The sequence below is a fragment of the Phascolarctos cinereus genome, unplaced genomic scaffold (assembly GCF_003287225.1).
Source record: "Phascolarctos cinereus isolate Bilbo 61053 unplaced genomic scaffold, phaCin_HiC Scaffold_5;HRSCAF=322, whole genome shotgun sequence".
Classification (NCBI taxonomy): Eukaryota; Metazoa; Chordata; class Mammalia; order Diprotodontia; family Phascolarctidae; genus Phascolarctos; species Phascolarctos cinereus.
The window spans coordinates 335,122,682-335,148,409 of record NW_027555958.1 but is presented as its reverse complement, the minus strand read 5'-3'; the positions used below and the strand labels follow the sequence as shown (position 1 = coordinate 335,148,409).

At 38.3% G+C, this 25,728-nt stretch overlaps 1 protein-coding gene across 1 annotated transcript in view; it reads left to right on the top strand.

The window, feature by feature from the left end:
* The window catches only part of PCNX2 (pecanex 2), a 363,956-nt gene that overhangs the window by 299,457 nt on the left and 38,771 nt on the right, over positions 1-25,728 (top strand). Inside the window, 2 exon segments of the mRNA XM_021000480.2 lie at positions 14,042-14,295; positions 23,203-23,436. Coding sequence (XP_020856139.2) covers positions 14,042-14,295; positions 23,203-23,436 — 488 coding nt within the window.

The window sequence follows — 25,728 nt, the reverse complement described above, 5'->3', positions numbered from 1 at the left end:
TCCCTTCTCCTCACTCTCTCAGCTGAGAACCTTGCTTTGTATTTAACTGAAAAAATTCTGCATCATTTGCCAAGAGCTTCCTTTTCATCATTAGCACCAGCATCTTCACCATTATCCCCATGTGGAATCAGTGTTCAGAAGTCAGATTAGGCAGAATGGAGCAAGAAGTAGCTGAAGATAGGGGTCACAGGTTTGATCTGGGGAAACAGGCAGGGAATAGATAAGCATTGGTCCAAGTTCAGAAGCCATTAGGTGAGTCTATGCAACAGTGAAACTAGAATATAGCTGGGAAAATAGGAAGAAAAGAATCTGCTCTCTGCCCTGGTTTTACGCAGTTATTTTAATTGAGGTGTCGTTAAAGAGTAGTATATATATTCTGCCAGGGTAGGCAAGGCTCTATTTGTGTAAGGGATAATAGCAGAAGACAAGATCCTCTGGCAAGCCCTCAGAGTTCTTACAATCCAATCTAGACCATTTATTCTCCATAGTATTAACCTGAAGCCCATAGAGGTTCACTGATTTCCTTAAAGTCACTCAGTATATTAGTGGTAGATTGGAGATTAGAGTCAAGGTCATCTGACTCTTAGACTGGTATTCTGAAGCAGTGTTAATAAGGAGTCATGTAGTGTGTGCCTCTTTGGCAGCAGTATGAAACTAGGTGACTGCCTTTTCACCAGACACTAGAAGATTTCTACCTCCCTGTCCTTTCCATATTTCCTTTCTTTTTTTTTTTCCTTTCTTTTCCTTAAAGAGATCTGTTCTGTCTCCTCTTATCTGGAATTTCCTTAAAATGTGCATATAGTGATAAGTGGATTCACTAAATTTTTACAGCCTGGCTTCTTTTAAATGGAACTCTATACTTTTCCCAAGAGCAAATCCAAGCTACATCACAAGATTGAAGATGTCTATCTCAGGAGAAACCTTCAAAAAACATATGGAAACAGTTAAACGAGGCTGTGAAATGAATTTTTAAAGTGGTTTCCCCACACCAGGTCTCTAGTCAAAGTTTCCATAGATAGCAGGCCAGGACAGCTCCTTCTTCTGCTTAAGAATTCATGTCAAGTCCCAGAGGCCATCAGAAAGTATCAGCTACTTATGAGTAGCCTAGCCTTGGATATACATTTGTTTAATGGTCTGTAACACTTTGGTATCAATTTAGAGGTTTTCTAACCAAATATTTAGGTTGACATTTTGGTTGGTTAAACAAAAGAGAAATTACAGTGGACCAAGATTGTAAAACAGTTAATAGAGAGTATTTTGGGGTTAGGTACAGGGCAGAGGAACAAATCTGTGATTTTGTCATCGTGAGAAACTCCCAATGTGGAAACTACCTTCACTCATACAGATCAATAACTCCATGCAATTAACAATCTTAGAGAGTTGTCTGAGACACCAAGAAGTCAAGCAACTCACTCATGGTCAAATAGCTAGATATATATCAGAAGCAGGACTTGAACCTGGGGTTTCCTGACTCTAAGGCCAGCCCTTGATTCACCACATCATGTGGCCACTCAATTTGAAGCAGATTTGGAAAGCAATTGCTTATCCAGAAGGAAAAATAATCATGATAACCTTATCTTGTTATTCTAATCTTCAACCTTGTAGTATGAAGGCCAGGTTCTAGGAAAGATAACCTGGCCTCCATGACACTTCCCAGCCATCTCCACACCAAGATACCTACACTCTAGCTCTTGTCCTCATCCCCTTGGACTCTATCTCCTGGGTGTCTGTGTCTTGATAGGTGAATTTTTGACATCTTTTCCAGAACCAGGGTGCCATATCACTTCCCTGCCATATCTACCCCATGGACCTTTCCCCTTTCCAGTTCCATTTTTATGTGTTGTCTTTCCTCATTAGAATACTAGTTGCTTGCCTGGCATAGTAAGCACTTAAAAAATTCTCTCTTTCTCTCTCTCCCTCCCTCTTTCCTCCCCCTCCCCCCTCCCAGCTATCTCTATCTCCATCTATTACCTACCATCTCTCTCTATATATATATGTATGTATATAATGCACATATACATATATATAATATAGATAGATGTATAGATATAGCTAGATTAATATTTGCCAGAAATCTCTAAAGTATAATGGAGATTCGGTGAATGAAGACTGTGTGCTGGAGACAGAAAGCATGGATTGAGCTAAGAAAGTAGTTTATTGATCTGTGTATATGTCACATATCTGGTGCTTGCTTTGTTGTCTGTATGGTGGTATCTTTGTATGTGTTGTCAGTTTTAGATTGAAAAACCGTAATCACAGTTTAAATATTTTTTAACAAGGCACCACAGTATAAATTAATTTGAGAAAAGAAATGATTAATAAAAATTATGATAATAACTAAGTATAGTCTAGTCACTTCTTGATTCCTTCAGTGAGGCATATGGTAGAAGGGTTCTGTATTTGCAGTCAAAGGACCTGAATTCTAATTCTAGGCCAGTCACAGACTGTCTTTTGAATCTCTCCGGGCCTCAATTTTCACATCTCTAAAATAAGGGGGTTCCATAGATGACCTCTAAAGTTTCTTCCAATTCTATCTGTAATCTCATGATAGTCTAAAGTACTGTAGACTGAAACTGAGACTGTCTCTTCAAAGAGTGGAATGACCAGTGAATAAGTGATAGGCTGCAGGAAAAGCCATACAAACATAATGAATTCATAGAACAAATCCCCTTAAAAAAAGGATTTGTTCTGTAAAACTTGGACTCAGTCAAAAGGCCACACCCAAGGACCTAAAAGGCCACATGTGGCCTCGAGGCCTCAGGTTCCCCATCCCCAAGAGGTATTTACTGATCCTAGAAGTAGTTCCTTTTCCAGCAACACTTCTAGTCTTTTGAGCCCACTAAAGGAATAGGACCCCCAGATGAGGACAATTCTGAAGGTAGTAAGTTGAAAAAAGAAGCATTTTTCAACATCCTACTTGGTATATGAATGTGAACTAATTGCATTGTTCATAGCACCCTCTATTAAACAGAAGACCTGATTTATTTTGGAAGACAGAAATGCTCAGGGATTTCATAGTTGGGGTTTTTAAATTTTGTTTCTTTTCTAAGACTTCTTTCCTTCCATAAAATGGCAGGAGAATTTTCTTAACCTTTTCTCCTTATTCTGCCCCATACATACATACATGCATACATACACACATATATGCATATATGTGTGTGTGTGTGTCTGCATATATATATATATATATATATATATATATATATATATATGTATATGCTTAGCAGATCTGTTAACTCTAGTGACATAATCTTCTAGTCAAACTGTCCACTCAATGCAAACTGTGTCATTGTTGAACAGCTCTAATTGTTAGATTCTTCAGAGATTTAATTCCTATCTTTGTATCACAATGACCTTAGAAAGAAAGCAGTGTCCCTTTTTCTCCCATCCTAGACCTAAATGAAAGATTTAAAATAATGAATTTAATGAGTCTGGTGGGAATATACAAAATATTATCATTTAACCTTTAAGAACTGGAATTCATCATAAGTGGACCTCTGGGGAGGATAAAAAAATGATTATTTGCTCATCAGTGAAGCACCATTCCTCAGTAAAACTACCCTGATTCTGAATTAGCAAGGTTTTCTGCATAGAGAAATTCAGGGTTGACTGAAATCATTAGTAGGGTGAAATGTCAGAGCCATAATAGGCTCTGTACTTTCGGTTGGGTTGGGAAACTGTCTTCAATGTTATAATAACATTAACTATTATTTTAATACTTCAAGGATCTCTGGTTTTATCAATAAAAGCAGAGAATACCCTTCACAGATTATAATCCTTCAGTCTCTTGGTAAAATGATTTCCGTGAAATGTGGTGACTGAAAAGACATCACCCAATGGGTGGACATCCTTCTGGGGATGCTTCTCTCCTAACTTAGCTAGTCAGATCATTAGGCTGACTGGTCTATATTTGAAGTCTTTTGAGCCTGATAGGACTTTACAAAGCTTAATTCTATTGCCATAGTCTTTAAGAAAAGTTTGGAGCAGATGGCCTCGAGGTCCCATACAGCCATAGATCTATAAGATCTGTAAGCCTATGTATGCAATACGTTTAAGTTCAGAAACCATTTTTCCCACAATAAGCCTATGAAGTATGTAGTGTATGAATGTTATGATTCCTATTTTACAGATGAAGAAACTGGAGCTTAGGAAGTTCAAGTGACTTGTCTAGAGTCATATAGCTCATTAAATTTATAAGCAAGACTCTAAACGAGGTCTTTTGAGCTCCCAAATCAATGAACTTTCCACTGCATCAGAAGTCTCCTAAATTCTATGATCCCTGGTTTCTACATTTCCATAGGTATATGTATGTGTATGTATATGTGTACATGTGTGTATGTGCGTATGCACATACTCAACATGTATTTATGTGCACATATAATATATACAAAATATACTCACATATACATATATAAAACACACATATGTACATGTAATATATACATGTGTTATACACAAATACAATATATGCATATACATAATATGTACATATATATATACATATATAGAAAATATATATATATATACACAAATACAATATATATACACATACATACATATCCATAGATAGATATATTTAAGGAATGTATCAGAATAAGACTTTAATGTCTCTGACCAAGTATACCCCATATGGCTTGGTTTGCTCTAGAGAAAGGGCACAAAGCCAAGTTAAAATAATTTATATTGTTAGATTTAGTAGACATGGTGGTGGTGTTTTATTTTTACAATGCTCAACTCCTGGGAGCTTTCCTTTTCCCCTGGGGACTATACCAGAGGCATTACAACTGTTCTGAGGTTGTTTCTTGGCAGACAAGATTTCAAATGAATACGAGGTTCTTTAAGTTATCTGCCATTTTCTCCAAGAAGTTCAAAAACCTTTGCATCATTAGTTCATGAAGCCAAATAACCCAAGGTTTAGCAGTCCCATTTTGTTTTCTACCAGCCCTCTAATGCCTGTGGAATGTACTAAAAGCCTGCCTGAATTTGGAGAAACAGATAATGCATACTGACAGTATCTCTGGGAGACAGAGACTGGTTCCCTTTTCCTAAATCTCAGGTTGAGAAGCTGACTTTGCACAGAATAAATCAGATGAACCTTTTTCTGGGCTCATAAGGCTTTGTTCAGAAGCACCATTAACTCCCATCTTAACATTGGTAGATGTAGAGATTTGTGAAATATTCAGTAGGAAAACAAAAAACAAACAAACAAACAAAAAAGCTCCTTTCCTCTCCAAAACTCTCTATGATAAGAATTGATTTTCCCATTTCACTATTTTTTTCCCCGCTTTCTAGAAAATAAGAAAAATGTATGTTTAGGACTTCTGAAAGTCCTTTTATGAATGTCAGTCAACAAGCATTTTATTAAGTACCTACTGGGGGCCAAGGCACTTTGTACTAAGCACTGAAGATACAAAGAAAGGCATAAATAAAAACAAAACAAAATAAAAATATCCCTGCTCTTGACAGCTCATAGTCTAATAGAGAAGACAACCTACGAACAACTAGGTACAAACAAGATATATACAGGATAAACTGGAGGTGATCAGCATGGGGAAGGCATTAGAGTTCAGGATATCAGAAATAGAATACTATTAGGGTTAGCAGAGGGGGCAGCTAAGTGGCACAATAGGTAGAGCACCAGGCCTGGAGTCAGAAAAATTCATCTTCCTGAGTTCAAATCTGGCCTCAGATACTTACTAGCTGTGTGACCCTGGTCAAGTCATTTAATCTTGTTTGCCTCAGTTTCTTCATCTGTAAAATGAGCTAAGAAGGAAATGGCAAATCACTCCAGTATCTTTGCCAAGAAAATCTCATATGCAGTCACGAAGAGTTGGACATAACTGAACAACAAGGTTAACAGATTGCTCAACCAATGTAGACATTTTTAAATGAGACTTAGAAAAGATCCCAAATGTTAGCAGAGGAAGATATCCCTAAGATTAGCAGAGGGCTTTGTCTCATCATACATAAACCAGTAATGATAAAGGTTTGAGGTTGGATTTGGATTACATTCTGATAACCATTTTTTTTTATGCAATGGTCTTCAAAAATACTTGCACACCACATTGACTGCTGAAGACATTTCTTATGAGGTGTTAGTTTGACTATGAGATAGATAGTTATACTTCAAACAAGAGGAAACATAAAACCTATTTGGGGGGATGTTTTCCAGACCTGATGAGAATGTCTGGATAGCATCCCGATAATTCTGCCTTTGGGGGATTTACCAATAATGCATATTCTCCAAAGGATATGATATGTATAGTAGATCACTGCCTTTAGGCTGTTCAAGAAATTTAAATGCCTGGGAATATGGCAGAAAATATGGCACCACATTGGCTGTTAACAGATAATTCAATTTAATTTGCCATGCATTTTTTTCTTCTAGGTAAGCAACTTCTTCTCAAATTTGTTTCATATCTCTCAGTAACAAGTTGAGAGGTCACGTAGGATAGTGGAAAGGGGGCTGGGGCTTGTAGCTAGATAGACCTGGATTCAAACCCTGCCTTTGCCACATACTGGCTATGTGACCCTAGGAAATTCACTTAGCCTCCTGCTGCCTTAGGAAACTCTCCAACCTTATAAGTTACAGGTCTGCATCTATATTGGGAGTTCCCTATATCATTAAATCATATTTATGAGTTATGAACATGTATAGCATTGGGAATACAAAAAAGAAAAATGACATAGACTCCGTCCCCCATAGAACTTAAAATATAGTAATGAGGAAAGACCTAATTCAATATTTCATTCCACAGATCTATAATTTCATCAGTTTGGGTATTCCCTTCACTTCCAGCCCCTCTAGGATTTGGTGGCAATCTTTGATAATATATAAGACTAAAAAACTCATCTGCAGCCAACCTACTGATTTCTGTGTGTAGATTTAGCTATGGTGGCCCTCAGAAGACTTGTCATACAAGCTGGTGATAGGATAAGACATTGTGCAAATAGCTATTATGAGCTAGAATGTGATCAGCATGAAAAATTAAATTAGAGAGGAATAAGATACTGGGCAAAGAGAGATCCCACTTCTGGTTGGGAGAGTTAGGGAAGGCTTCATGGCCTTCCTGGCATGAGAGATCTTTGATGGCAGAGGGCACCTGAGCGAGATGGAAGACAGGAAAGGATGTCAGTGACTGGAAATGCCCAAGACCCTTCGGGGTATGTATGATGGCCTGTATAAACCCACAGAAGTGGAAGATGTGAGACAAATGGGAGGAACAATAAATAGTCCAATTTGATTGGAACATAGAATTCATGAAAGAAATTGGTGGAGAATAAGCCTGGAGCCAGATTATAGAGAGCCTTGAATGCCCAGAAAAGGAAATTGTTGTTCTTGTTTTTTTACCCTATAGATTATAGGGAGTCACCTAAGCTTTTTGAGCAGGAAGTGAGTCAGATTAGGTGATCACTAATGAATCACTTAAGTGATTTCTAATGAAAGATTGCTTGGGAAGAGGTTGAAATTATGAAGACCACTATCCTAACTGTCCAGGTGGGAGGTAATGAGGTCATTAGGGGAAGGCATTAATTAAGTATTATCATTATTATTATTTACAAAGGAGCTAATTAGGGCAGCTAAGGGACACAGTGGATAGAGCACTGGCCCTGGAGTCAAGAGGACCTGAGTTCAAATGCAGCCTCAGACACATTAATTATATGACTCTGGGCAAGTCATTTAACCCTGTTTGCCTCAGTTTCCTCATCCACAAAATGGTAAACCATTCTAGTATTTTTGCCAAAAAGACCCCAAATAGAGTCATGAAGAGTAGGACACAACTAATCAACTAAACAACAGTGAAGGTATACTCTGTGATCCAGTAACACTAATCTCCTTGCTATTCCTTGAATAAGATATTTCTTCTCTCAGATGAGTGCATTTTCACTGGAGATACCCCATGCAAGTAATTTTCTACCTCCTCATCTTCAACTCCTGGCGTCCTTGGCTTCCTTCAAGTCACAACTAAGAATGCAACTTCTACAAGAAGTCTTTTCCCAATTCTCCTTAACGCTGGTGCATTTCCTTGTTGATTACCACCAGTTTATGTGGTAGATACTTTCTTTGGACATAATTGTTTGAAGGATGTCTCCCCAATTACACTGTGAGCTCCTTGAGAACAAGGATTATTTTCTGCTTTTTTTTACATCCTATTGATTAGCACAATGCCTACCATATTGTAGACATTTAACATATGCTTGTGTATTTGACTCAGCTTCTGGGCCTACCTTAGAATGATGACAATGGGATTACAAAGGGCAGGGCAGGACTACTAGATATTGTGGAAGGAGGATCAGTGGGATCTAGCCACAGTATTAGATGTACAGGGGTAAGAATGGGAAAGAGTCAAAGATGACACCAAGATTTCAGTCCTGGATTACTGGAGGTATGGGGTGCCATCAACAACAAATAGGAAATTGGGAGGAAGGGCAGGTTAAGGGTGAGATGTAATGAGTTTATCTGGGGTATTTTGAGTTTTGATATACCAAGAGGTTATCTGGTCCCAGCTTTTGTCAATAATATATCCTGGGAACTGTCAGAAAGAAGAATGATGGAAAACAGTTAATTTTTTTTAATCCACTGTATATAACTACAGTTGTTTTCACCAATAGAGAACATAGATTAAAACTTCAAAAAGTATAGAACAAGCAGCCTTTAGGCATGTCAAAGGAGTAGATCAGTGATATGCAAGACTGTGAAAAGTGAAAGAATGTATGTGTGTGTGTGTCTGTATGTGTATGCATGCACGTGTGTGTGTCCTATATAGCAGAAAATAGGGAACAAGTAAGAATCTTTGAGCTCCATAACATTCTTCCTGTAGTCCTTCATCACCCTATTAGCACTGCGGGAATTTTGCAGAGGGCAACACTGATACCATTATGTAGCTGCTTCCAGAGGCAGGTTAGTAAGGATGGTATCTCACGTTTGTATGATGTTATAAGGTTTTAAAAAGGTTGTTTCCTTTACAAGCTTCAGGTTAGGTAGCACAGGTAATTATCATCTCCATTTTACAAAAGAGAAAAAGTAACAGAACTGGCATTCAAACTCACGTCTCCTTTTGTCAAATCCTAACTCCCTCCACTACTAGGTCTCTCACTGAGCAATCTTCCTCTGCACCAAGGTGGGATTAGTTTCTTCTCTGAATGGATTCTACTTCATTGCCTCCAAATTTATTTACTTTTAAGTCCTGAGGCCTGGATGTGACTGCAGGACTATTTTTTTGATTTTGTTTTATTTTGTTTTTTCTTTTGTCCTCGGAGGGAAGCAGCTTGAATCCTGTATGCGGACTACTCTGAGCTATGATGGCTGTCTAGCTATCAAGCAAGTGGGTGCCCCTCTTCATGGCAAAATTTGTTATTTCTGTTGCCATTTAATTAATGCAGAAATGTCTGTTTGTTCTCTTCACAGTCTGTTGTGTTAACTGTGTGTTTTACTCAGCCACTTTGGAACTGTGCCCCTCCTCCTACCTTCCCCACCCCCACCCCCAATGTGAGACAACGCATGTTTATTTGTTGCGAGGAAAAAAACAATTTTCAGCAGCATTATATAACAGCTGCTGCAATGTGGATGGAGGAGGTAGAGTGAAGAGTAGGAAGGAAATTAGGGCTTTTGAATTGTTTTATATAAACAAGTGAGTTAATCCTCATAAGACTAGAAGTCTCCTACACACTTCTGCTCCTAGATAACACATTTCTGAGAACTCTATTGGTCTTCTTCCTTGTAAAGACTGTTTCTCCTTAATGTGTCTCAATGAAATCATCTGCAAATCAGGGATATTAGGTAGTTGTTCTTGGAATTGTTCCTGTCCAACTAGATGATGATGATGATGATGATGATGATGACTGACATCTGTGTGACAGGCACTATGCTAAGCGCTTTCTCATTATTATCTCATTTGATCCTCTTAACAACCCTGGGATAGTGGTGTTCTTATGATCTCAATTTAACAAATGAGGGAACTGAGGCAAACAGAAGTTAAATAACATGCCCAGAGTCACACAGCTAGTAAATATCTGAGGCCAGATTCAGGTCTTCATGACTCCAGACCCAGCTGTCTAACCATTGTGCCACCTAGCTGCCCCTAGGTGTCTGCTGTACTGATGCCTCATTAGCTTGGAAACTTAGTTATTCATTATTTCCATGCTGTTAGAAACTTTGATTATCTCTGAATTACTAAATCCTAGGGTTCTAGGATATTTGAAATATAGGATTGTAGAAGCATAGACCTAGAGCCAGAAGGGACCTTAGAAATTATCTAGTCTAGACATTTTAAACATTTTATTTAGTGTTCTGGACTCCTTCAGCAGTCTGATGAGACCAATGGACCCCTTCTCAGAATCATATTTGTAAATCATTGAAAGAAATGCTAGATTTTAGTACGAGGTTAGTGAAAATAAATTTGCATTGCTCTCCATTCAGGTTCACAGACCACCTGAGATCTCTCCATGGACCTGTTGGGGAGTCTGTGAAGCCCATTAAAGAATTCCAATCTAGACCAGTCTTCTCCTTTATCAAATGAGGAAGATGAGTTTCTGAAAAGTTAAGAGATTTAACCAAGGCCACCCAGGTGATAAGCAGCAGAGCTGGGATTGGAAGGAAGCTCCTTTTGTTCTTTTGTCTATCAGGGTCATTTTTACTCCAGTAGAGTCCCTCAATAATTGCATAATTCAATTGCATTCAATTCAACAAACATCTATTAAACGTCTTGTGTACAAGGCTTTGGGCTAGCTCCTCATAAATGAGATAGGCCAGTTATGTAGGTGCGTTGATGGATCTGTGAGGGGCAGCGGGTGGCACGATGGATAGAGCACCAGGTTTAGAGTCAGGAAAACTTGGGTTCAAATCCAGACCTGGGCAAGTCACTTCACCCTGTTTGCCTGAGTTTCCTCATCTGTAAAATGAGCTGGAGAGGGAAATGGCAAACCATTCCAGCATCTTTGCCAAGAAAACCCCAAAGGGGGTCATAGAGAGTTGGACATGACTGAAACAACTGAACTTTATGGCTTTGTTATCTGATACAGAGAGCAACCCATTCTGTGGGACTCATCCCTGTTTTTCTATAAATGTTGCATAGACAGAGTACCCCCCCCCCCTTATTAGAACCCTTTCTTTGGTTCTTTGGATATCTTCAGGCTTACAGTAAAGCATCCCATCTGACCATAGAGATAGAAGCTGCCCAACTTGGAACCACCTTATTTTCTGCATACCCAGACAAAAATATAGTAGCCCAGTTTTCTGTAATCCAGGTAGCAGACATTTGAAATGCATAGGTAAATGGTCTAGCTAAGTCCCAGAACACTAGGGCCTGGAGTAAAGATGATTGAAAAAAAATGGTCTTTGAGTTCTGCCCTCAGTTATACATAGTATAGTTATTCAATTTCCCTCTTTCTCTGCACAATGAAGAGCATTAGATTTGAAGGCAGAAGGATTAGGTTTAAATCCTGGCTGTTAACAACTTGGTAATCTTGGACAAGTCATATAACTTCCATGGACAACAGTTTCTTTACCTTGAAAATGAGGCAGTTGAGAAAGACAGATAGATATAAATATATAACACATATTTATATGCACATATATACATATGTAAACACACAAGTACAAATGTCTATATATAGATAAATGCACATATATAAAATATATTACACATATGTGTGTGTGTGTGTGTGTGTACACACACCCATATCTAAGGGTCCCTTCTATCTCTAGATCCTTTGATTTATTATCAGTAGTTTTCCTTCATTTATGTCCTAGGTTTTGTATCTTGTTAGCATTATAAACTTACGATCTTTTTTTGCCCTGGTGTCTAAATATCTTTTATGTATGTGTTCTATGGGAACTGAACTCATACATTACCTTCCCCTAATTGCCTGCATATGTAGTGTAGGGCAACACCCTAATTCTGCTGCATGTTTCCTAGAAAGGTGTGTTGCTGAGCCCTACCACAGTGAGCTAGATGGGCATCTTTGCTTTATTCTTCGGATGGATTTCATCTCCTTTCCAATCCACTTATTCTCTTTAAAATGTTAGGGGAATGTGCAATATGTCATTCCCTATTCTATATAGGGTGTCTCAGACATGGATAGTGTCCAATCCATGTCATTCGTTTTAAACCCCAAATCATGCTTTGAACTTGTCGAGTGCCTTCCTGTAGATCCATACTACACTAAGTGACTTAAGAGCACAACTCCTTTCTCTCAAGTGTGCTCTTATATACTCCCAAGCTTTCCTCATGTCAGCTCTCTCAGACTTTCTGAATTAAAGCAGCAGAGCTGGGATTGGAATGAAGCTCCTTTGGCTCTTTGTATTTCAGGGGTCATTTTCACCTTGGTAGAGTATCTCAATAATTCCATAATTCAATTGCATTCAATTCAACAAACATCCCACTACACATCATTGCAAAACTTTCCCTTTGACTTTGTAGAAAAGTCATCATCAGCATTGAGGTAGGGTGGTGTGATGGATAGGGCAATAGACTTGAAATCAGAAAGAATCAGGTTCTAGTCCCATGGCAGACACTTACTGGCAGTCTGACCCTGGGAAAGTCACTTCATTTCTCTGCTTCTCAGTTTCTTTATCTGTAAAATGAGGCAACTGGAATCATTGTGCTCTAGGGTTCTTTCTAGCTCCCAATCTGTGCTCTATGAATCCTCTTTGCATATTCTTCCTCTTTTACTCCAACTGTGCTCCAGATACCATCTCCTCTAACCACTTTAGGGACCTTAGTCAGCAATTATTTATAGAGCACTTTAAGGTTTGCAAATTCTTTACATATATTATTTCATTTTATCCCCACAACAACCCTGCAAGGTAGGTACTGTTATTATTCCCATTTTGCAGATAAGGAAATGAAGGCAGGCAGGTTAAATGAATTTCTTAGGGTCATACAGTAAGTACCTAAGGGAGGATTTGAACTCATGTCTTCCATACTCAAAGTCCAACACTCTATGTACTGTACCACCTAGTTGCTTCAAACATACATAGGTCTACTCTATCTTGAAAGAAAAACCTTGGGGTATCTAGGTGATGCAGTGGATAGAGCACCGGCCCTGGAGTCAGGAGGACCTGAGTTCAAATTTGACCTCAGACACATAACACTCACTAGCTGTGTGACCCTGGGCAAGTCACTTAATCCAGAATGCCTCACCAAAAAGCAAAAAAAAAAAAAAAAGCCTTCCCTTGATTTTGCTGTCCGTTTTCCCACTCTTAATTCTCTGCTTTCTTTCACTATGAAATCTCTCAAAGGCATGGTCTACTCCTCTTGCCCTTACCAGTCATTCCTGGCCTTTTTACAGCTGACATTTGCATTCTCGGAGGTCACTCTTGTTTAGGCACTCATCATCTCCATCACATTGCTTCTCTTGAGGGGGTATGAGGTTAAATTCTGGACCACCCAAAACTAGCCTCTCTGTATATTAGACATCTCCCTTCCCCACTTTCTCATGGGACCTCTTACAATTCCCTGTGTGCCACTCTGCTCCTCTCAGACCCTTCTTAAATTTCTGGAAAAGTTCCTTAGCTTGCCTATTTTCTTTTCCCTCACAGACTGTACACACCTTGGCTTTAAAATACTAATTCCCCACAATATCCCTGTGAGCTAGTAATATCCTCCCACTTTAACAGAGAAAAGTGACTTATTCTGTTTCATCAAAAGAGTTGTTTGAAAAGTCGACAAAAGAACCTATGTCTCCTTTCTATCAATACAGTTTTCTCTCCTCTTAAGAATGACTCATATTTATATAGTGTGTTCAGGCTTACAAAGCATTGTCCTCCATATCAGCCTAGTGAGATAGGTAGTACAAACATTATCTCCATTTTGTAGATGAAGAAAGTGAAAATTAAACAGACTAAGTGACTTGCCTATGCTCAAAGCTATTAAATGTGAGAGAAGGATTTTAAACCCAGGCCCCACTATCCAAGGCCCAACAGGTTTCTACTATGCCACATTGCTTATCATTATTTTTACATATAGAAACTTGCAGTCAATTCTATATTAATTCCTTTGGTAACCTTCATCCTGATTTGCTTTTGGAAATCCCTCAGGGACATACTGCCAGCAGAGAGAGGTGGAGGCAATCATGGAAGGTGATGAGGATGATCGTAGCTGCTGCTGCTGTAAACCAGGTCACCTGCCCCATCTGTTGTCCTGCAATGCAGCTTTCAACCTACGTTGGCTGACTTGGGAAATCACTCGAACTCAGTACATCCTGGAAGGATACAACATCATTGACAATAATGCAGCCACTATGCTACAGGTCTTTGATCTCCGAAGGATCCTCATTAGATATTACATCAAGGTATCGATTCTTTTCACAAGTGGACAGTTAAGAAGGGTTTTATGATTGAGTTTAGGGTTTAGAGCACTGGACTAGAAATCCAGAGAGCTAGATTCTATTCCCAGTTCTGCTGTGGATGGATCAGCCATTTCTCATTTGGACCTTTCCTTTGGTGTCCAAAAAATATCATCAATGGTTGCCAGTGATAATAATGATGAAAGTAGATAAGACCTTGAAATGTTACCAACATCTCAACATCTATACTATTATATGCAGCATGAGCATTTATATAATGTGGTGATTGCCCTACCTTGGATTGAAAATGCATTTGCAAAGACCTTAGAGGAATCCAAAATCTTTGAATACAGTAAGTTCATTAATAGGTTTCACCAGAGAAACTCCCTATTTCCAAATACTGTTCATTAAACAAACAAAAATAATAGGCAGTTTGTGCTGCCTTCATTCTTGTTCCAGTTAGTAGGACATTTCTTCTCAATGTCCCTTTACATATATCTGTCTAAAACAGCAGTCAATCTGATGTGGGTAAGACCATAATCACTTGTTTACTTTCTGAATGAGGTAAGAATCTCCTAGACAGGGTGTGAAATATCCTTTTCCCTGAGTCCTCGTTGGTCCACCAATGAGGCCGTTTGTTCTAGTCCTGACTCAAATTCATGACTCAATTCATACATACACACACAGATGGACCTGGAGGGAGACCTAATAATGCAGAAACTCAGAAGAGTACCAGAGCACCAGTGGTATGGTAATTAAAGCAGTACACAGATGAAACAGTGACTAGGGAAGGTTTCAATCAAGAGACAGAAAGACAGATCTAGAGGAGCAAATGTGGAATTTGTCCTTTGTTGGGGCCTCTTCTGGGACAATTTTACAAGTCACATGGACTGTGCAGGTCTTTGGGGGAAAGTTGGCATGCTGAAATTGGGGGAACTCAACTCCCTAGCAGCCCCAAAGTTCTTTTATCTTCTGGGGGTTCCCATTAAGGATAGTTCTACCTTCTATAGCAAAGATAGCATGTGCCCCATGAGGAAGTGGAGATCTACCAGCACATAGGGGTATTACTTGACTTTCTAGAAACCTTTAGTAATCTCTTGTTCAATACAGGAGCCAAGGCATTACTCTAAGCATAAAGAATTGTATAGTTTATTTGGAAAGGTGGACATCTACTGCAAAGGGGGAGTGTTACTGACCATTTATGGGCATGGGTATGGATCCCTTTGCATTTTCTGGAAGCTGAGACACCTTTTCGGCAACAATGTGAGATAAATTAGGATGTTCACAGAGTAAACTTTAAGTGGGGGCACAAATTATTATTGAGTTATCATCGGGAAACCTTCAAGATTGAACCAGTTCCTGTGAATCTCAAGCTGATATTTTGAGCCATAGGATTGATTGGGGTTTTTTTTGTTTATTTGTTTGTTTGTTTTGGTCTAAAACTATGAGTCTATCAGTGTAGAGAATTCCAAGTGTAAAGAATTTCCGACTTCTGCCTCCATACAGATCAGCAACTCATCTATAAATTACAGTCTTAGAAAGTAGCCTGGGGCATTAAGAGCTGTAAGTTACAAATTTAAGAAAGGTATAGAAAATGTGTGATGTTTTGGAATATTTCTCTTGGAGGAAAAGTGTCAAAATGTATAAAAGTGGAATAGGGGAAAGGAGATGTGATTACAGTTATCTTGGAAAAAAATGTTTCCTGAAGAAGAAGTTAAGGTCATAGAAAGTGACTATGGGACAAGACAGGGGTGTCAACATGTGGACCCATGATATTTCTGAGGATAAAATGTACTTGGGAAATATTTAACGAAATAAATAAGTTAATATAAAAAGAAATATATACACATGTGTGTTAAGTCAATATGTAGCCAGCAGACATCCTTATATGTAATTTAGTGCCCCTGCTTCTATTTGAGTTTAACTCCACTGGGGTTGGGTATAGTTTGGGGTGATTTAATAAAGCCCCTGCCCTTGACATCATAAATAATAATAATAGTAATAGCTGGCAGTTATGAAGTATTTAAGGTTTGCAAAGTACTTTACAATTATGATCTCATTTGATCTTCACAACAGCCTTGGAAGGTAGGTGCTAGTATTTGCATTTTATAGATGGAGAAACTGAGTCACACAGAAAAAAATGAATGCAAAAGGGCAGGGTGCCAAATATAGCATTGATCAAAAAAGGACAAATATCTTGACTTGAAATGTCTGAATTCAGTTACTGCTAGCTAATGAACTACATCTCTCAACAACCTATGACAATGCATGTTACCTTCTAAAAGAAGATGCAGCAACGTACATTTTTAGATATGGCTGCTGTATGCATTTATTTTCTTGATGATGCTTAATTGTTATATTTTTTTTATCATTCCATTTTTCATTGGGGGTGGGGAAAGGTTGGGAGATAGCAATGGTAAATCCAAAAAGGAAAAAAAAGAGGAGCCCATTGAACTCTTTTTAAAGGTATAGAAAGGAGTACAGGAGGTATTACAGGCAAAAATTAAGCTAGTTGCTAAGACTCACACAGACTAAGAGTATGAGGAAGGCAAAGGAGGAAGGAAGGAAGGAAGGAAAGAAGGAACGGAGGGAGGGAGGAAAGGAAAGGGAAGGGAAGGGAAGGGAAGGGAAGGGAAGGGAAGGGAAGGGAAGGGAAGGGAAGGGAAAGGAAGGGAAGGGAAGGGAAGGGAAAGAAAAAGAGAGGGAGAGAAAGAGATAGAGAAGGAAAGAGGGAAGGAGAAATGGAGATGTAGATAAAATGAGATAATATTTGTAAAACACTTTGTAATTTAAGGTGTTATATAATTGCTAGCTAGCTAATTGTAGTACTAAAAGAAGCAGCAGCAACAGTTGAAATAGGTAGTTTTTAAAACTAGACTTGTGATTTTACCCCTGAAGGGAGATATAAGGGTGTGTGTGTGTGTGTGTGTGTGTGTGTGTGTGTGTGTGTGTGGTGTGTGTGGTGTGTGTGTGTTTGTGTAAAATGGAGAAAAGCTTGGCTGATGCAAATTCCTCATATGGAAGAGGCTAGGACCTGCTTCTAAAGATTCTAAAGAATAATGATTTTGATTTTAAATACACACACACACACACACACATAGTTATAGTTATAGATATATAGTTCAGCCATTCAGTCACGTATGACTTCATGACCCCATTTGGGGTTTTCATGGAGTGATTTTCCATTTCCTTCTCCAGCTCATTTTTCTTTTTTTCTTTCTTTTCTTTTCAGGCAACTGGGGTTAAGTGACTTTCCCAGGGTCACACAGCTAGTAAGTGTCAAGTGTTTGGTCTGAGGCAGATTTGAACTCAGGTCCTCCTGACCTCAGGGCTGGTGCTCTATCCACTGCGCCACCTAGCTACCCCTCCAGCTCATTTTTCTGATGAGGAAACTGAGGCAAATGGATTTCAGTGACTTGCTTAGGGTCACACAGCTACTAAGTGCCTAAGACTGGATTTGAACTCAGGTCTTCCTGACTCCAAGCCCAGTTCTCTTTCTTATCCACTGTGCCACTAAGCGCCAAGCTGCTTAGTGTGTATGTGTATGTGTACATAAATATGTATATATTTTTAATGTTATATATTATCTGCCATCATAATTCTCTGTGTATGTGTGTATGTGTGTGTGTGTGTGTGTGTGTGTGTGTGTGTATGTGTGTGTGTGTGTATAATGCTTGACTAATGCAAATTTCTCACGTAGAAGAAACTCAGGAGCTTCCAAGAGAGAGAGAGAGACAGAGAGACAGTGACAGAGAGAGAGAGAGATAATAAAAACTTAATTTAATTTAATTTAAATTTAAAACATTTATCATATTTGATGCTACATAGTAAATATATTTCTATTATGTCATCATAATTATTTGCATATATGTATATGTATCAATATGTGTTAATATATGTATGCAAATGAGGTACAACAGTACCCCTCAAAATATTTCTCAATTTAGAACGAGTTAATCTAAAAGAGAAAAAGAATCTTTCTATCCCTATAGAAATCACTTATATTAAATGCTAGTTTATCACTTAATTACAGTAGGAAGTATGGTACCCTTGGTTCCTAGAGCTGTGTCATTGTCTAGCTCTGTGACCTTGAGCAAATTACATATAAACTCTGACTCTCAATTTCTTCATTTGTCAAATGAGAAAGTCGGAGTAAGCGATTAATCAACCACAAACATTTACTAAATATCTCCCATGGTCCAGGCCTTGTGATCCTTCAGCTTCTTTCCAGATCTTACATTCTATGATTCAAAACAACCACTTTCAGTAGGCAATTGCTAAAATGGCATTTAGCAATATCTTTTTTTTGGGTGGGATGTCAGGGGTGGCAGGAGTGAGGGGGGCAGGTAATGCTAGGATGCACTTCACTTTTAAGCTAGCAATGCAGAATCTCAGAATAATTAAATAGCTACTAAAAATGGAGGAACCAATTCTTTTCAGGGAGAAAAAAATTTCTTTTCTTTCTTTCTTTCTTTCTTTCTTTCTTTTCTTTCTTTCTTCTTTCTTTTCTTTCTTTCTTTCTTTCTTTCTTTCTTTCTTTCTTTCTTTCTTTCTTTCTTTCTTTCTTTCTTTCTTTCTTTCTTTCTTTCTTTCTTTCTTTCTTTCTTTCTTTCCTTTTTTTTTTTTTGGACAGGGAAGCTGAGAAGGAAGAAAAGAGCCCCCAATAATTCCTTTACACAAAAGGACTTTTTTTGTTCTCTCCTAATAAAGTGGGTCAGTTCCCCCAGCCTCTCTGCATATATTTGAAATAATTTCCTTCCTGACGACTTGAGATTTTCCCCTGTGCCACCTCTATCTCTCCTCAGTTTATTCCTGTTTAAATACCTCTTAGTATTTAAGAAATCAGCTGTCTCTGAGTGCCCTGTTTTGCAGTCTTTTCAAAGAGAAAATGTGTTTATCTGTTGTTTTGCAGGTTGAGGAATGAAAAATATATCACACCTGTGAGCATGTTGTACCATCTGTCTGTCTGTCTTTATCCATCTCCCTAGAATTACTCTATATTAAAATACTGATCAACTCTTTAAATGACAATTCAAGGAGATCTGTGATATTAGTGGCCAGATATTTTTAAGTGACTTGAGAGGGACTGCTGTCTCCAAAGGGCTTCAGGATATACACCATCTTTTTGTTTGTTTGTTTGTTTGTTTAAATCTTGCTCACTGATACTGCATGTTTATTTATCAGTTTTATTTAGTCCTTTTGAGTCTCTCATTTTGATGCGTCCTGAAGAATTTTACATGCTGCAATCATCCATGATATCATCAGTCCTAAGAAATCAGGATGAAAAATGTGTTATGTGGCTTATAATCAGTTTCAGGTGGTCTTGTCCTACAAACCTATGAGAGATGTTGATATCATAATCTCCTTTATCCATCTAGGAAAGCTAAGGCAAAGAGAGATAGGTTACAGAGCAAATGACAAGAACTTTTAGCTCTCACAGTTCCAAATCCTTGCTAACCTGAGTGATATCTATTTTTAAGTAACTCCAGGTATCTACTGAAAATAACTATAATGGTGAATTAATAAGCCATATTTCCTTGTTTTTCTGTTTTTCTTATGTGGTGAACTTGATGTGGATATTTGGAGGCAAAACTTTGCTGTACTTAAACTCCGAGAGAGATAAGATTGCTTCTTTTCTTTTTATTTTTTTAAGCAGCTTGGTGGTGCAATGGATACAGCACTGGGCCTGGAATCATGAAGACCTGAGTTCAAATCCAGTCTCAGACACTTACTAGCTGTGTGACCCTGGGCAAGTCACTTAACTTGCCTCAATTTCCTCATCTGTACATTAATAGCACCTGCTTTTGGGGGTTGTTGTGAGGATCAAATGCAATAATAATTTTAAAGTGAGACAATTGACTTCATTCATCAATATGTGCTTAGTAGGTAGCACTGTGAGGCAGTGGGGCAAGTATATAGAAAGTTGGACTTGGAGTCAGGAAGACCTAGGTTCAAGCTCATCTTATGACTCCTGCTAACTGTGTTGATTTCTTAGTGCCCTAAGCTACGCTAAGACTGTACACTGAATTGATAAAGGAAGTTCCTCACCCATGGCTCCCTTCAGGGATGAAATCAGAAGTCCAGTTTTTGAGAGTACCTACCACCATTACTACTGCAATTGCTACTACTAGTATTACTACTACTACTACTACTACTACTACTACTACTACTACTACTACTACTACCACCACCTCCACCACTATCACCACTACTACTACTACCACCATCACCACTGCCACCACTACTATTACTACTGTTGTTGTTTGTCCTTCGTTCTCTAAGAGGACCATGACATCGGGAAGGTGATGTCATGACTTGCAAGTGGCTTGGATTTAAGTGAGGGAGGGCTGGGCAAGATCACCAGCTTCACCCTCTCCTCTGGAGCCATCTGGGTCCAATGGCAAGATATAGATCAGAATGACTGGAGATGGCCCGGGATGCAGTGGGAGATCTTGGCCTTTTTAAGCTAAGTTCTTTCCCAGGTCTCCGTTTGTCTGAAGCAATGCCCATTCAGTGATTAAGACTAGATAAGAATGAGGCAAAGAATGACCTCTTTTACCTAGTCAAAAAAAAAATCAATCTAGGAGGGAAAGACTTTAAGGGTTACTACTAATATTATTAAAACTACCAGTACCACTACTACTAGCTAGCTAGCTAACTTTTATGTCACCTTTTTTGAAAAGAACTTTTCAAAAATTCTCTCATTTGATCCTTACAACAATCCTAGAAGGTAGATGCTATCATTATCCCCATTTTATGGATAAGGAAACTGAGGCAAACAGAAGTTAAGTGACTTGGTAAATATCTGAGACCAAATATGAACTCAAGTCTTCTTTACACGAGGCCCAATGCCTGATCCACGGAGCCATCTAGCGCTACCCTGTGGACTTCATGTTCCTGGGCTCATTTTGGAGTCTGAGGCTGTCAGGAACATTTAACAGAGGAGTCTCTGTTACCATTAAGTAAGAGGATAATGGTATTTTTTCAGCCTTGAAGGATTAGAATATTTCCCTCATTACTGGGTGGAGCTTTCTCAAATCCATCATTACCTTAGCATCCGGGATGGGCTGAGTCCACTATTTTATATTCATTTAGCCCGAGGCCAGCATGGAAGGGCACAGCAGACTGAAACAAAACCAAGAAAAGGTAGTCATTCTTCTTGGGTTCCCTAGTTGGGGGGAAGGAACAGTGGGCTGCTGGGGTGGGGATCATCACAATGGGTGTGAGGGAACTAATGACTATTAATTGTAAGATGAATTACCTACTTAACTTCCACAGATCTTGAGGGCCTGAGCTTTTCTTTGTCCAAGGCAGCCTCTATGTGCTGCTTTCCTTTTGTTGTTTGGAGGGCCTGTAGTTTTAATGGTCACAGAAAGGTACCAATTAAGAATTTGATCCTGCCATGTACATGAATCCTTCTTGGCTAGATCAGGGACAATGATTACACACCCATGCACAGCAGATGATGTCTAGATGAGATGCACAACCATGATTCAGGCACCAGGATCAAGCCTTAAGTAACACTAGGCACCACTTAGGTTTTTCTGTTCTGATGGGAATGTGGAGACTCATAGGGAACAAATCCTTCACTCGTCTCCTTCAACATGTTAGTGAACGCACGGATGTGACCAACCTGAATTTCCAATGGAAGCGTTTTTTCCTTTTGGGGGCAAAGAGATATCCTTTTGAAAAAATGGTGCCATTTACAAACTCCAAGGAGGCTTTGTAGAAAACAATGATTTTGAACAGAATGATAAATATTTTTTTCCCCACTTGATAATAAAAAGCCACGGTATTAACAAATTAGCACATCAGATTATGGAGAGGAAAACAACAGTTTTTTGTAGGCCATCACAGATATCTTGATATCCATAAATACTTTTCTTAAGAAAAGTGTTTTATTTTCTTCTTATTTATTCATTTATTTCTAAGAATAGGTTTTTATTCCGTTTTGTTTTTGTTTGTTTTTTTCTGGTGCAGTATGTTATATTACAGAGGCATCTTAGGTGGCATAGTGGATAGAGAGCTGGACTTTGAATTCTGCTTCAGATAGTTCTGACCCTAGGCAAGTCACTTAACTAAACTCTCTAGGTCTCATTTTCCTCATCTATTAAATGGGGATGGAAGAGACAGAGACCATAAGAGACAATGAAAAAAAATGGAGATGGAATCAGAGAACATTTATCAAGCACTTATTTTGTGTCTGGCATTGTGCTAAGGCTAGTAATACAAATAAAAATTTAAAAAGACAGCCTATCCTCTCAAGGAGAATGCATAGAAATAAGGGAATAGTATCTAGCTCATAGGGTTGTTGTGAGGATTAAATGAAATATATTTGTTTTTTGCAAATCTTAAAGATGTGTATAATGTTAACTATTATTATTACCTTAAACAGTTTGATTCTATAAGTTGCTCAATAGAGTAGTCAGTGAAGAAGCTGGTACCCCCAGCCCTTGAGAGAAAGCACTTTCACCTCTCCAGTGAATTCCCAACAAAAGTATACCTAGCCTAGATGGTTATGGCCCAACATTCATGAAAGCCTTTGATGGTTCTGATCATACTATTGTATAAGACATATGCCCTGTATGCCCCTTTCTTCATCTAAAAAGGCAGAGATAGTTATAGGATTAAGCAGTGGGGTACTTGTTCTTATCCGTTTTTGCAATTCTAGTCACTTACGCACTATTAACTATTGTTTTCTGATGATTTTCTTCCTTATCCCAACAGCCACTGAAAACAGGACACTTTAGAAATGTACAAGTGGTTTTATGAGGGTACATCTAACAGGAAACAGGGCTAAGAGGACATATGAAAATTTTCTTATTCTCTGGAGTCTGATTTACTTTCTCAGGTGTAGCTTTTTTGACTTTTATAATGGATGAAAGACTCTCAAATCTTGCTTTTCCTCTACAGAGTATAATATACTTTACGGTGAGCTCCCCTAAACTCCTGTCCTGGATCAAAAATGAATCAATCCTTAAGTCCCTGCAGCCTTTTGCCAAGTGGCACTACATCGAACGTGACCTTGCAATGTTCAGCATCAACATCGATGACGATTATGTTCCATGTCTTCAGGGGATAACCAGAGCAAGCTACTGTAACGTGTATCTGGAATGGATTCAGTACTGTGCACACAAAAGACGGGAGGTATGTGGGGATGTGTGTGTAGCAAGGTCGGGCTTCACAGCACTATGGGCAGAGAACACAATTGCAAGAGGCTTACTGAGTGCATTTTCTCTAGATGGCTGATTTTATTCAAGTAGAAGAGATTAACACTTGAATAATTTTGAGAAGTGGTATAGCATAGTGGATAAGGGGCACTAGGTGGCACCAGAGTGCTAAGCCTGGAGTCTGGAAGATCTGAGTTCAAATCCAGTCTCAGACGTGTACTAGCTGTGTGACCCTAGGCAAGTTATTTAACCCTGTTTGCGTTCATTTCCTCACCTATAAAATGATCTGGAGAAGGAAATGGCAAATCATTCCGGCATCCTTGCCAAGAAAAACGCCAAAATGGGCTCACAAAAAGTTGGACATTGCTTAAATGACTGAACAACGACATAGGAGAGTGGATAGACAGCTAGCCTTAGAGTCAGGAAAATTTAACTTTGAGTCCTGCCCTCTGACTTACAATGGTTGTGTGACCCTGGACAAGTCATTTCATTTCTCATTGCTACAGGTGACTTTCTAAGACCATAAGTTTCAGAGTAAGTGCCATCCTGCATTAATAAAGGAAATTTCCTCACTGAGAATGACCTATTCCAATAAAATCACAGGTTAGGTGAAAAAATGATTTTCAAAAAAATCATTAGTTGTAAAACTTTAAGCAAGCATTATATGTAATGGGGATGAGCTAGAAGCATTTCCAATAAGATCAGGGGTGAAACAAGGATGTCCATTATCACCACTGTTGTTCAATATGGTACTAGAAATGTTAGCTTTAGCAATAAGAGAAGAAAAATAAATTGAAGGTATTAGAATAGGCAAAGAAGAAACAAAGCTGTCACTCTTTGCAGATGATATGATGATATACTTAGAAAATCCTAGAGAATCAAGTAAAAAACTACTTGAAATAATAAACAACTTTTAGCAAAGTTGCAGGCTATAAAATAAACCCACATAAATCATCAGCATTTCTATATATTATCAACAAAGCAAGAGATAGAAAGAGAAATTCCATTTAAAGTTACTGTAGACATTATAAAATATTTAGGAGTCTACTTATAGAAACAAACCCAGGAACTATATGAACACAATTACAAAACACTTTTCACACAAATAAAGTCAGATCTAAATAATTGGAAAAACATCAGTTGCTCATGGGTAGGCCAAGCCAATATAATAAAAATGACAATTCTCACCTAAGTTAATTTACTTATTCAGTGCCATAACAATCAAACTACCAAAAATTATTTTATAGAGCTAGAAAAAATAACAAGATTTGGAAGAACAAAATGTCCAGAATATCAAGGGAACTAATGAAGAGAAATGTTAAGGAAGATGGCCTAGCCATTCCAGATCTTAAATTGTATTATAAAGCAGCAATCATCAAAACTACTTGCTACTGGCTAAGAAATAGAGTGGTGGATCAGTGGAATAGCTTAGGTATGCAAGACACAGTAGTCAATGACTATAGTAATCTACTATTTGACAAACCCAAAGACCCCAGCTTCTGGGATAAGAGCTCACTATTTTTCAAAAACTGCTGGGAAAACTGGAAAAGAGTATGGCAGAAACTAAAGCATAGATCAACATCTTACACCATATATCAAAATAAAGTCAACATGGGTACATGATTTAGATATAAAGGCTGATACTAAGCAAACTGGGAGAGCAAAGAATAGTTTACTGTCAGATTTATGGAGAGTAGAAGAATTTATGGCCAAACAAGAGTTAGAAAACATGAGATGCAGAATGGATAATTTTGATTACATTAAATTGAAAAGTTTTTGCACAAACAAAGCTAATGCATCCAAGATTAGGAAGGAAGCAGAAAACTGGGAAAGAATTTTTACAACCAAAGTCTATGATGAGGGCCTCATTTCTAAAATATATAGAGAACTAAGTCAAATTTAAAAGAATACAAGTCATTCCCCAATTGATAAATGGTCAAAGGATATGAACAGGCAGTTCTCTGATGAAGAAATTAAAGCCATCTATAGTCATATGAAAAAATGCTCTAAATCACTATTGATTAGAGAAATGCAAATCAAAACAACTCTGAGGTACCACATCACACCTATCAGATTGGCTAACACGACAAAACAGGAAAATGATAAATGTTGGAGAATATGTGGGAAAATTGGAACACTAATACATTGTTGGTGGAGTTGTAAATTGATCCAACCATTTTGGAGAACAATTTGGAACTATGCCCAAACAGCTATAAAAATGTGCATACCCTTTGACTCAGCAATAGCACTTCTAGGGCTGTATCCCAAA